The 12710-nt window shown below is 41.9% G+C and overlaps 1 protein-coding gene across 1 annotated transcript in view; it reads right to left on the bottom strand.

The window, feature by feature from the left end:
• The window catches only part of LOC126219945 (2-oxoglutarate dehydrogenase-like, mitochondrial), a 214478-nt gene that overhangs the window by 167152 nt on the left and 34616 nt on the right, over positions 1-12710 (bottom strand). Inside the window, exons 3-4 of the mRNA XM_049942150.1 lie at positions 11633-11805; positions 5613-5941 (exon numbers count right to left, since the gene is read on the bottom strand). Of these exons, the coding sequence (XP_049798107.1) occupies positions 5613-5941; positions 11633-11805 (502 nt within the window). The remainder of the gene's footprint in view (positions 1-5612; positions 5942-11632; positions 11806-12710) is intronic.

The following is a 12710-nucleotide window of genomic DNA, read 5'->3' as shown; positions in this document are numbered from 1 at the left end:
TTGCTATTTTCATAAATTTTACTTGTCAATAAACAGTCATAAATTTTCCTGTGATCAGTTGGCTCTTGCAATGAGCAAATACTGGTGAACTCCATAAGGGTAACAACCAGAAATTGATTTCATATTAATGACACAGGAACCATTGTTTTTACTTGCTGACCAAATTAGGTCTACACTATCTTTTAAGTAGGTGTCACAGATTGTTTTTTTCTCTTTGAAATTGGTAGATTCTTAAGATGTGTTGAAATTATTGTGTTTTAGCAAGTAGCTGGTGACCTTTTGCCTTTTCTTTACATTTTTGGTTTAAGTAGGGTGTGAGAAGCCTGCTTGGGAATGTCCTAGCATGGCCAGAAAATTCTCTGCACAGTCTTTTCCCAGAGCGTTGGGGTTATGAAAGGTCTCTGTTGGATTCCTTTCATGTTAATTTCTTAAATCTGTTGTCATTTACGGCATAAATTCCTCTTCTAAATTTACTGTGGTATTTCTGACTATCTGGAAGGAGACTGAGCAGTGAAATGTGTTACTTTCACACATAAACAAGAACGATCTGTCACACTACTACACTTTAAAACACAGTTTATATGTAATTCATGTCACAGTCTCATACGGAACCTACATCCGCTTTCTTTTATATACTGTATATGATAAGATACTGTCATCCCCCTTCCCTTCTGTGTGAGACGATGAATGAGCAAATGTGTTTCTAGTTGCATGCTTGAGGGTAGCAGACAAGCCTGTCTGCTAGAGAACAGTAGGACCAACGTCGGAACAGGTAGCTAAGCTTTCTAAAAGCAGAGAGGTTTCCATTCTTAGCATGTTTCTGTCCGTCCCTTGTCATGTTGGCATAGGAAGCTGTCTCTCTGGTCACTTCCGTTTGTATCTGGGAAGCACGCTACGAGCGTAGGTCAGTCTGTCCGCGGCGAGCTTCTGAAGTGGTAAGATCTCCGGCTAAGCGCGTGTCTGCTAAGTCCGTAGGACAATGGATTTCTTAAGTTCAGCCTAACTGAAAATTTAATCACCTTTATTTCAGGTTTAGCTCTAAAATATCTAATGTTATCTTAAATTGCAACGCAGTGTAATTCGAGTGTGAAGTTCAGAATATATTCCGGTAGTTGCTTTGTCACTACTTTGTGAGTAAAGTGGAACCACGTGTTGATCAGTAACTCTAACTAGCATCATCAATCTTCAGTGCGAATGTGCGTGAGATTATAACGTCTCGTCTTGACAATATTTTTCAATATAGCAACTTTTCTTTATGTTCAACCCACATGGGGTGTACTTTGTGAGACCAGTACCACGTGCTTATACAATTGTTTGACCCATCAGGTTAATAGTAAGACGATAGTAACCAGTTCGAGGTTTTTCTTATGTAAATTGCTTTTCGATCTAAATTATTTTAATTATCAAAATTATTGTGGAGTTACACGCTTTGTGTAAACCAAGTTGACCACGTGTAGCATGTGGTGTAATCATCAAAGTAGCCCTCAGCTATTCTTTTCGGGAAGATTTCACAGAGAGTTGGTATGAATTTAGTATACCAGTGTGTGGTAATTACGTGACGGACAGGATTGTGCTACGAACGTAACTTCTTTGGATGAAAATTGAATCGGTTGGTTGTGGTTAATTTCCTCTTGCATATGTTGCAACGTCTTCGTGTCTTATTTTATGAATGCAGTGTTGTATGCAGTCTCCCAATCTTGGCTCCATGTTTGATGTGTTCCGTAAGATTACAATCTCACATTTTCACAATCCTAAATAAGGCACCAGCTTAGTTATAAATCGAGTTTAATATGGTGAAATTTCAATGATCAATGTTAAAATAAATTTCCAAATATAAACTGATTTATTTCTTTTTATTTAAATTCTCTTTTTATATACATATCACCGGTTGTCGTATGACTATTAAAAGATTATAACTAATGTTAATCTGGTTGGGGATTTGCTAAGCTAGACTGGATACCTGGTGAAACAGTTGCTCAGTAATGCAAGGTTAACTTCCCCAGCCAGCTCACAGCTTTTAACCCGCTTTTATTGTCTATCAGCACCGCTTTCATAGCAAATTAAAGTAAGAACGTTACAAGGGCCATTCTTTTGTAGGGATTTTCTTAAAGTCAGATTGCGTTGCGCTTAAAATATTGTGTGTCAGTTTAAGCACAGTCATGTAAAATTGTTCAAAGGGGACGTTTTATATGGCGACCCTGCCTGGATGCCATATGGCTAGTGAATGACGTTTCACGCCTTGCTTTGCCTATTTTGTTTAATATCTAGTTTCTAGCTGCACTGCAGCATTGGTTATAATAGATGTACTAATATCACTATTTTCTATCTACAGACCCAGTAAAGAATATGATGTACTTTCTTAGAAAAAAAAGCACAAATAATCATTTCCCTTCACAGGATTTGCATGCATAATTTTCTTTTCAACTACTTGGTAATATTTCTCGTAGAATAAGTTGTGGTGCACCCCTTTAATTACATAGACATTAAGATGTGAATATACATTTCCCTTGTCTGCATTGTTGTCTTTAGTGTAATATTTTTTCTGCTTGAGCTATGTCATGTTTAGATATAAGTTATTGCATTTGCTGCTGCTGTTTGGCAGGCATAGTGCTACTAAATTTCACTTTGTATTACTCTGTTAAGCTAGTTTCACTACTGATTTATTTTTCTTGTTGCTGCACATTGGCTCATATTAGTTGTAATGTTGCATTGCTTGGTAATTTAGATTTACTGTAGCTTGCTTTGCAAATTTCCATTTTTTTTGTCATTGCTGTTTGTGTTAATTGTTTTCTGCTGCTGCATTGCCTCGTCCCTTAGTTTAGCATTTGAGCTCAGTAGATTTAAGTTAGCTTAAGAGGGGGTAGACTATATAAGGGAATGAGTTACGATGAATTGGAAGAAATGCATTGAGAAGCTATAAGAAAATGGTTTGGCCAAAAAAGTAGTGCACAGTGGAGAAAAACTATTTTTGAAAGAGGATGTGAACAGAATACAGAAAGCAAGCTTGGATAGAATTTTTTTGGTGGAAACAAATGTTGAAATAAGAGGAAAGATATATGGAATTAAGTTTTGGGGTGGACTGCAGTATCAAATGTCACACTGAAAACAAACCCTGTCCTGTATTTTTGTGTTATTAGACTATGTGAATTTGTGTTTTTCCTGTCTTTATGTGTTTAGCTAATAAGAGTTATGTTGTAGAATTTTTCTGATAATATGTTATTTTCTTTGTAAAGATGTTTAGACATTATTTATTCTGTTCTGTTTTAATGCTCATGTGTGAAGTTGATGTTTCAAAAGTTATTCTGATCTTTTATGTATTTACTTATGTCATAATTCCTGTAACACTGATGTATATGTTATTTCGATTCTTCTGTAAAGCCTGCATTACCACAAATGTTATCTGTATTGTTATGTTCTTTAATGATGTATTTTGTACCGTTGTTATTGTATTCTTATGTTATAAAATTGTAATTGACACCAGTTCATCAAATTAAGTAACTTGTAAATTCCATTTCACTGCACACGTTTCTGTTGGTCATAGTATATGGACAATATGTGAGAAGTAGGGACTCTTAGTGTTTGCACGTGTGTTAATAATTCAGCAAGGGACTGGATAACAGCATTGCTGATTCTAAGGACAATTCCAAAAATTTTGTGAGTGCACAAGTGGTGGTTATGGACTTGCTATATTATCCGCAAGACTCTTCAATGGTGATTGTGCACCTGCACAGTCACAACAGATGGCTGCTGGCCATCTCTACAAGGAGTACAGTGGGTCTGCATCTTTGATGACCCACCAGTACCATTATTTCTACAAGGACTGCAGTGGGTCTGCACCTCTGGTGGCCCACCAATACCGTAATCTCTACCAGGACTACAGTGGGTCTGCTCTGTGATGACCTACCTACCAATATTCCTCAAAACGTCGAATGACTCTGCTGTGGGTTTGCTCTGTTGTGGCCCATTACCTGTCAGCATGTCAAGAGTCAGCACTGTCTTTCCGTTGGAAGGACAACACTACTTGTTCAAGACTGCATGGAAATCCACTACTTCCGTGTGCATTGTCTTTTACTGCTCAGACTTTGAGAAAAGAAACGGCAGTTTTACTGTGATGAATGATCAGGACTGTCTTTATGGACTGTGAGAAAATTTTAGCTTTTGACCAACATTGTATCAACAATTGTGTGCATTTGATTTCTTTGTTATTGGAATTATGAACATTTTTTTTAAAAATCTGTATTGGCCACTGCCCAAAACAATTTGTAAAATTTTTGTGGGGGGCATGGGGGCTATGTAAGTAGGCTGTTTAGGTTTTCTTATTGGCAACGTTACGTAGCGCTCTGTATGAAAATCACTGGCTGTGCTGTGTGCAGTCTGTGGCTAGTTTGCATTGTTGTCTGCCATTGTAGTATTGGGCAGCGGCAGCTGGATGTGAACAGCGCGTAGCTTTGCGCAGTTGGTGGTGAGCCGCCAGCAGTGGTGGATGTGGGGAGAGAAATGGCGGAGTTTTGAAATTTGTAAGACTGGATGTCATGAACTGCTATGTATATTATGATTTTTCAACACTATTAAGGTAAATACATTGTTTGTTCTCTAATAAAATCTTTCATTTGCTAACTATGCCTATCAGTAGTTGGTGCCTTCCGTAGTTTGAATCTTTTATTTATCTGGCAGTAGTGGCGCTCGCTGTATTGCAGTAGTTCGAATAACGAAGATTTTTGTGAGGTAAGTGATTTGTGAAAGGTATAGATTAATGTTAGTCAGGGCCATTCTTTTGTAGGGATTATTGAAAGTCAGATTGCGTTGCGCTAAAAATATTGTGTGTCAGTTTAAGCACAGTCATGTAAAATTGTTCAAAGGGGACGTTTCACATTCACAGTGTCGTTGTGTGTGTGTCCATAATGAAACACCGAGACAATAGTCGTGCTAGCACCCCGGAAGAAAGGCAGTGTTACCGTTCTTGTATCGCGTGAGAAACGAGCTTCATAACAAGTTCACAACAAAAGAGCCAGTATAATTAAATCCCTTCAGGGCACCATTCCGAGAAAATTCGTAAACTGCCGTCTCGAAGATGCACTGGAGTCCATCAAATTTTGTCAATCAGTTTTGCCAGAATCCTGGTCTACATCTGCAGCATTATCCGTATGCAAAAAAAGACTGGCTTAAGGAAGAACCAAGTACAAGTTCATACAACTCTTTGGCGGCGTTATAGACATGCAGTTCAAAATTTTTTCTCAGTATTAGAACTCTGCTACAAATTTTAGTCACCCTCTCAGTTTCAGCAGCAACGTCATAAAGGACATTTTCGACTTCAAAATATTTAGAAACCTACCTAAGTAACAACAAACCGAACAGAGTGACTGGCCATATTTTTCTCTCTGTGCATCACAGCGTTTCAGTTGATTCATAGGAAACAGTGAATTACTTTTCCACACTACCATGACGAATACTCTCTTCTTAAAGACAAGTGCTAGCAGCTATTCAGTATGTGCCTACTTAACACCGATAAATTTTATGAGCTGACATTAAATAGTCGTAACGAACATAGTATCTTTATAAAATTGAGACAGAACACCAGCCGGAAAAAACACTGAATACGGCCACGCACGCACCCTTCGATGCCGAATCTGCGAACGCTGCCCCAGTTGGCGGACAGGAAGTTCTCGAAGGCGTGCGCCGCGATCAGCTTGTCGAGCGCGCGCCTGCGCACGGCGGCCGACAGCAGCGCGTTCTGCGGCGGCTCCAGCTGCTGGCGCAGCCACTGTCGTTGCTCGAACGAGTCGGTCAGCTGGTACTCGGCGCCCACCGGCCCGCAGTAAGCCGCCTGCCGGCACACGCAACGCCAAGTTGCAGCGACCGACGCTTTCTTTTCTGGTATCACTAATAAGCTAAGTGTCGACACTATCTCGACACCCCCGAAACGCTCCATTAACTCGTCAAGCTATGCATCAAAGGTTGCATTAGTGTTAGATTACGTCGTGTTCTTAAGAACTGACATCGAGATTTTGAACATCACATCCGAGAAAAAGACCCCACGTTTTACGATGCGGACCGCTTCGCATCAGTAGTACTCGACACCGGAACGGAGACAGTTGTTGGCTGATCTCATAAGGGTTCTCGGATGAGTTTTGTAATTTATTTCCAGTACGTCTTACCTCTGCAATTTGGGTAAGGCCCTCCACTTGTTCGCAGAGTGTTACTTTGAAATATGTAATTAAAGAAACAGTACATACAGAAAACAGCAAAAGGTTGTCCGAAAAACTAGTCTCAGGAACGGCTGTAGGTTTGTTTTGTTACATAAAACGTTTTTCTTTAGAGCCGCAGCAGGGATGCTACACACACATCCGAGGATTAAGAACCTTACTAGTACAATCTGCTGCAGGGCTCAAGCGCACGCCTCCTTAACAGCTGGGATGTGCTCATAATTTCTCAACGCTGTCCGCTATGAAACTCTGCTGCAGATGTCTTCCGCAAAACCTCATGTACGAAATTCAGTGAGGGAAAGATCAGCCAAGTGTGACAGAATTCGGTTCTTATGGTGGTGTAGCCGACCAGAAGGTAACAATCACAGGAACTAATGAACATAGTCGCCTAGAGTGATACAGGCAACATAGTCATTAATCTGCGGCATAGTGGAGAAGATTTCATTGGCTGATGGGTCGCGGTACACGATGTGTAGTGCGTTGGGTGTGAGTGTGAACCATGAATGGCTGGAAAATGGCATTTACCTAAGCGAGTTTTACTGCCACTGAATTTCGGCAGTGGTGATTAGTTTGCCATAGTATTTCTTGGTTTGAGCTCGAGCAATAACTTTTATTTCAGATGCTTATCTAAACAGTCATGTCAATAATACGCTCCTCACACTGTGCCGTAAGTCTGCATTCATTATCACCTTCACGGTACCCGCTGACAGAGCAGGTTCCATTGCAGCAAGGTAAGAAGAAAATCACATAGGTTTCCTGAAGTGGACAGGTCTGCTCAAAGCCCTGATTGAGCTTTACGCAACATCTTTGTGATGAACTAAGGAGTCGGCTGTGCGTCCGATTACTTCAGTCAAAACTGAAAACAGCTGTTCACCAGGATTTTGGGAAAACGAAACAAATGCCACATGCAGCATATCAGTCTTAAATGGGAAGACTTTTACGAAGAGGAGTCAACATAGCAGCAGTAAAAGAAGGGCTGTCATTAAAGCGACGTCTTTGCAGTTTCTTAAGCTATACACTTTGCTTCTGAACAGAAGGAGTTCCTGGTGCACTTACTGGACGCGAAAAGTAACCTCTCAGTTCGCCCCGACAACCCGATTGCACCATCTGGAAAACCCCAGAAAAGGCCGCTTCCGATCAACAGCAAGGGCAGAGAAAATGTCTTAAAGAAGAAAAAAATTGATTCCTGCACGCACTTGCGTGTTGATATTTATACTGTCTTTTGGATAGTGTCATCCAGAAGCTGGAAAGGAGGTAAGCTGATGTGTGATGGGAAATATGAAGTTCCTGAAAGCTTGAAGAACCTGTCGCCAAGATGGAACCAGGCTGGCCAACAATGAGTGCAGCTCGACGCTTCTCTTTTATCTCCACAGTGCGTGTGCGTTCGGCAATGTTTGCTCAAAGTTTGCAAAGGGAGCCTGTCAGACAGGAGTGAAGTGAACTATGTATGCAGGAACACAAACACTGAATTCCGCCCCCGCCCCTCTTATTTCCCCCCCCCCCTCTTCTTGAATTTCCCTCCCCCCTCCCACACCCACCCGCACTTATCGTAATTCCCAACCTGCCAATGTCTGAAACCGGTCTCAGTTGAATACAAACTAATTTATGTAGAATACTGAAATGGTCTACAAGTTCTGCAATTATTCATGGAATATTGTTCATTTCTGTGTTAATTCCTTGACGAATGTGCCTCTGGCGCGCAGGAAGTAGAAGTTTTCTGAGCTTTCATAAATAATAGTGCGATCTTACTCATCTTGATGACGAATCTAGGGTCGTGTCGTCTTGTTTCTTCCATAGCTCTGAAAACTGGGAACGTCTGGAATCAAATATTTTGTGCATTCTTACAATTACTACGCTAGAGGATGCTGGGGTGCACTAACAGGACATACTTGCAATTTTATATCGCATCGAATGCTTCAGAATCTATAACAAAGAAAAAGAAAGAAATTAAAACAGTGAAAACAGCTGAGCTGAAAAAGTAGCTTTTGTAGTCTATGAGAAAATCTAGGATCAGGTAATGCAGTTGGTTAAATATGAAATACTATGCAAGTTGTCTCCAGTCATCAATCATTTATTTAGGAATAATATTGTCGAGAGTTTACGTCTTATTCTCATATATGAAAGTGAGGCGTGAACTATCGAAACCAATTATATCTTAAACTAACGATATGCACTGAGGTGACAAAAGTCATGGGATAGTGATATGCTCATATACAGATGGCGGTAGGTTCGCGTACACAAGATATAAAAGGACAGCGTATTGGATGGGCTGTCATTTGTACTCAGATGATTCATGTGAAAAGGTTTCCAATGTGATTACGACCGCACAACGGGAATCAACAGACTCTGAAAGCGGAATGATAGTTGGAGCTAGATGCATGGGACATTCCATTTCGAAAATCGTTAGGAAACTCATTCCCAGAGCCACAGTGTCAAGAGTGTGCCGAGAATACCAAATTTCAATCATTACCTCTCACAACGCTGTGGTCGATGGCCTTCACTTAACGACCGAGAGCAGCGGCGTTTGCGTAGAGTTGTCAGTGCTAACAGACAAGTAAAACTGAATGAAATAACTGCAGAAATCAATGTGGGACGTACGACGAACATATCCGTTAGGACAATACGGCGAAAATTGGGATTAATGGGCTATGGCAGCCCACGACCGACGCGAGTGCCTTTGCCAGCAGCATGACGTAGCCTGCAGTGCCTCTCCTGGGATCGTGACCATATCGGCTGGAGAATTGTCTAATTGAAAAATCTTTGCCTGGTCAGATGAGTCCCGATTTCAGTTGGTGAAAGCTAACGGTAGGGTTCGAATGTGGCGCAGACCGCACGAAGCAATGGATCCAAATTGTGAACGAGGCACTGTGTCAGCTGGTGGTGGCTCCATAACGGTGTGGGCTGTGTTTACATGGACTTTACTGGTTCCTCTGGTCCAAATGAACTGATCACTGAATCGAAATGGTTATGTTCGGCTACCTGGAGACCGTCGTCAGCCATTCGTGGACTTCATATTCTCAAAAAATGACGGATTTTTTGTGAGTGACAACGCGCCATGTCACCGCATCACTATTGTTCGCGACTGGTTCGAAGAACATTTGGACAATTCGAGTGAATGATCTAGCCACCCAGATCGCCCGACATAAATTCCATTGAACATTTACGAGACAGAATCGAGAGGTCAGTTCGTGCGAAAAACGGTGCATCGGCAACACTTCCCCAATTATGGCCACTTATAGAGGTAGCCTGGCTCAATATTTCTGCAAGGGACTTCCAACGACTTGTTCAGTCCATGGCACGTCGAGCTGCTGCACTACGCCGGGCAAAGTGAGATCCGACTCGATATTAGGAGACATCCCATGACTTTTGTCATGTCAGTATAGTGATACTTATGTGGGGACATTTTATATTACTGTTACAATTATAAATCAGTTGTTGTCTTCCACATAAATGATTTCCTTGCTATGTAAGTTAATTCCGATAAGATAAATGCTAATAATGTGCAACTTTTCTGAAAGAATAAACTCCCATAAAGAGACTATAGAGAGGCACTGTTATTAGCCCCATTCAGCCTGTGATTATGATTGAAATGCTATGCATACAGCACTGCTAGGTGACGCCATCAATGACCTCCAGACAAAGAAACGGGACGCCCTACTACAAACGACAACAAAAATTACTCAACTCTGGCACTTACAGAGCTACTGGATTATCTTCGATTTAAGAGTTATTTCTTATGAAGCGCCTTCTCTTTAACTGTGTTCCGCCACTGTGCAAAAAAAGAGGCGCTGCAGCTCTGTCCAAAGGTGCTGAACTTCGTCTGATAACCCGTTCATTTTGGTGCTTTCCAATGTATGGCATTCGACGTAAAAGTGTTTAAAGTAAATATCTGAAACAGTCCGTGTGAAGCAAAGACTGTGTTTTAGCAGCAGCAACTGTCATTTTGGAGAGATACCATTTTCGGAAAGCTGATACACGATGTAATGTTTGACTTGAAGAAAGCTGTTCAGCAAAACCTATGCGACCAGTGTTAAATCAGGGTTTAGCGTCCCATCGACAGCGACGTTTTAGTACATGGAGCATCAGCGTCTGGACGAGGCTAGTTAAGGAAATTGGCCGTCGACTTTTAAAAGAAACGATTTCACTCGCTCTATGCGATTAGACTGTGTTAATAATCGCACACTGTCTGTTTTATTTTCGATGGTAATAAGGCTGTACCGAGGGGTTTGCCAGATAGCCCCACGCTACAGGCGACGCAAATATTGACCGAAAAAACCGAAGAAGTAAGAAAGGGAAGAAGCATTTCCCTCAACCAGTGAATGTAAACACACGCTGTCGTCACAGTGTAATTTAAGCCAAGTAGCATCATAAAGGAACGACTACTACCTTAACATGGTCTATGTGGTAACAGTGCCTCGGTACACACAAATGCCGCCTACGCAGCTCGCTCATTTTCTACAAAGAAGTTCTTGCTGTTACTTCTGCTGAAATAATATGTTATGTGACCGAAGGCCTCTGATTTCTGCAGAGTGATCACTATTATTAATTTATCAAGAGTAAGGAAAATCTCTTCTTTTTCATACATCATTCTAAAAGTAGAATGTCTGTATAATCTGTTATTTATTTAATACAGTGATACAATTTGTGTGCACTATTTTTCATAATATAGTTTATTTAAGTACAATTTTCAATAATGATTCATTATTCTTAAACTTACAAAACTACAGAATACGGTAAATCTCCATAGAAAAAAAAGGAAGATAGGTACTTTTACGAGAAGGGGAGGGGGCGGGGCGCATCTTTAGCAGTTCTGCCATGGAGCCAGGATGAAATCAGTACTGTTTTGGATGGAAATTTTGGAGTGGACCGTGTATCTATAAAAGTATTTTTTGGCTCAAAGTAAAAATAGATCGTGGCACGTATTGACGTAAAGAATATAAAGGGAATAGGAGACATCGTGGTACAACTACAGGCGAAGGAACAGGCAGAGCATTTGTCTCGTACTACACCAAATCCTAGGAATCGAAAAGTTATCATTGCTTTCTGACCAAACTCTTTCATATCTTTGCTTATGATCTATGAACCTAGCACTCTTGTCTTGCACACGTGCAAAAGTGTTTTTATTTTGCAGGCTGTTCTAGGCTCTGTTTTACGTACACTATGTAGGCCTGACCACACAAAGTTCTGGACCAGTATTATGATGCACGTGCCGAGTGCATGCCAAGTATCGCACAGTTCATCTCCCGACCCCGTCGTCTCAACCCTCGGCTGGGATACAGTCCTGAATCCAGGACGGGATGGGAAAAAAAAAACAACTGTTGCGAGTAGACACGGGCACTAACGATTTCATGGACTACTATAAATGACATTGACACTGAAGAGCACCACGTCTAGTTTGGTTGAACTAGTGTAGTTGAGAGAAGACGCACCTCGAGCCGGGCAATGATCTCGCGCAGCGGCAGGCGGTCGGTCTCGCCGCCGCCCACGAACGTGGTCTCGGGCAGGCAGTAGATCGTGTCCAGGTCTGCGTCCGGAGGCAGCAGCCGCCGCCAGCGCTCCGCCCCCACGGCCGCGCTGTCCGAGGAGCCAGAGAACCACACGCCTGCCGGTGCACGTGTACCGTTTTTAGTATCGTGACACACCTGCTCCAAATATACCAGTAAGGCGACCAAGTTTACACCTGTTGCGCATACAAGCCCACAGTGTATTTGTCCGTCTGATTTCTGACTGTGCTACAGCTACATCTACATTTATATTCCGCAAGCCACCCAATGGTGTGTGGCGCAGGGCACTTTACGTGCCATTGTCATTACCTCCCTTTCCTGTTCCACTCGCGTATGGTTCGCGGGAAGAACGACCACCGGAAAGCCTCCGTACGCGCTCGAATCTCTCTAATTTTACATTCGTGATCTCTTCGGGAAGTAGGGGAAAGCAATACATTCGATACTTAATCCAGAAACGCACCCCCTCGAAACCTGGCGAGCAAGCTACACCGCGATGCAGAGCGCCTCTCTTGCAGAGTCTGCCACTTGAGTTTGCTAAACATCTCCGTAACGCCATCACGCTTACCAAATAATCCTGTGACGAAACGCGCCGCTCTTCTTTCGGCCTTCTCTGTCTCCTGCGTCAACCCGACCTGGTACGGATCCCACACTGATGAGCAATACTCGAACGAGTGTTTTGTAAGCTACCTCCTTTGTTGATGGACTACATTTTCTAAGGACTCTCCCAATGAATCTCAACCTGGTACCCGCCTTACCAACAATTAATTTTATATAATGATTCCACTTCAAATCGTTCCGTACGCATACTCCTAGATATTTTACAGAAGTAACTGCTACCAGTGTTTGTTCCGCTATCATATAATCATACAATAAAGGATACTTCTTTCTATGTATTCGCAACACATTACGTTTGTGTATGTTAAGGGTCAGTTGCCACTCCCTGCACCAAGTGCCTATCCACTGCAGATCTTCCTGCATTTCGCTACAATTTTCTAATGCTGCC

The sequence above is a fragment of the Schistocerca nitens genome, chromosome 1 (genome assembly GCF_023898315.1).
Source record: "Schistocerca nitens isolate TAMUIC-IGC-003100 chromosome 1, iqSchNite1.1, whole genome shotgun sequence".
Lineage (NCBI taxonomy): Eukaryota > Metazoa > Arthropoda > Insecta > Orthoptera > Acrididae > Schistocerca > Schistocerca nitens.
This window is presented reverse-complemented; position numbering and strand designations above follow the sequence as displayed.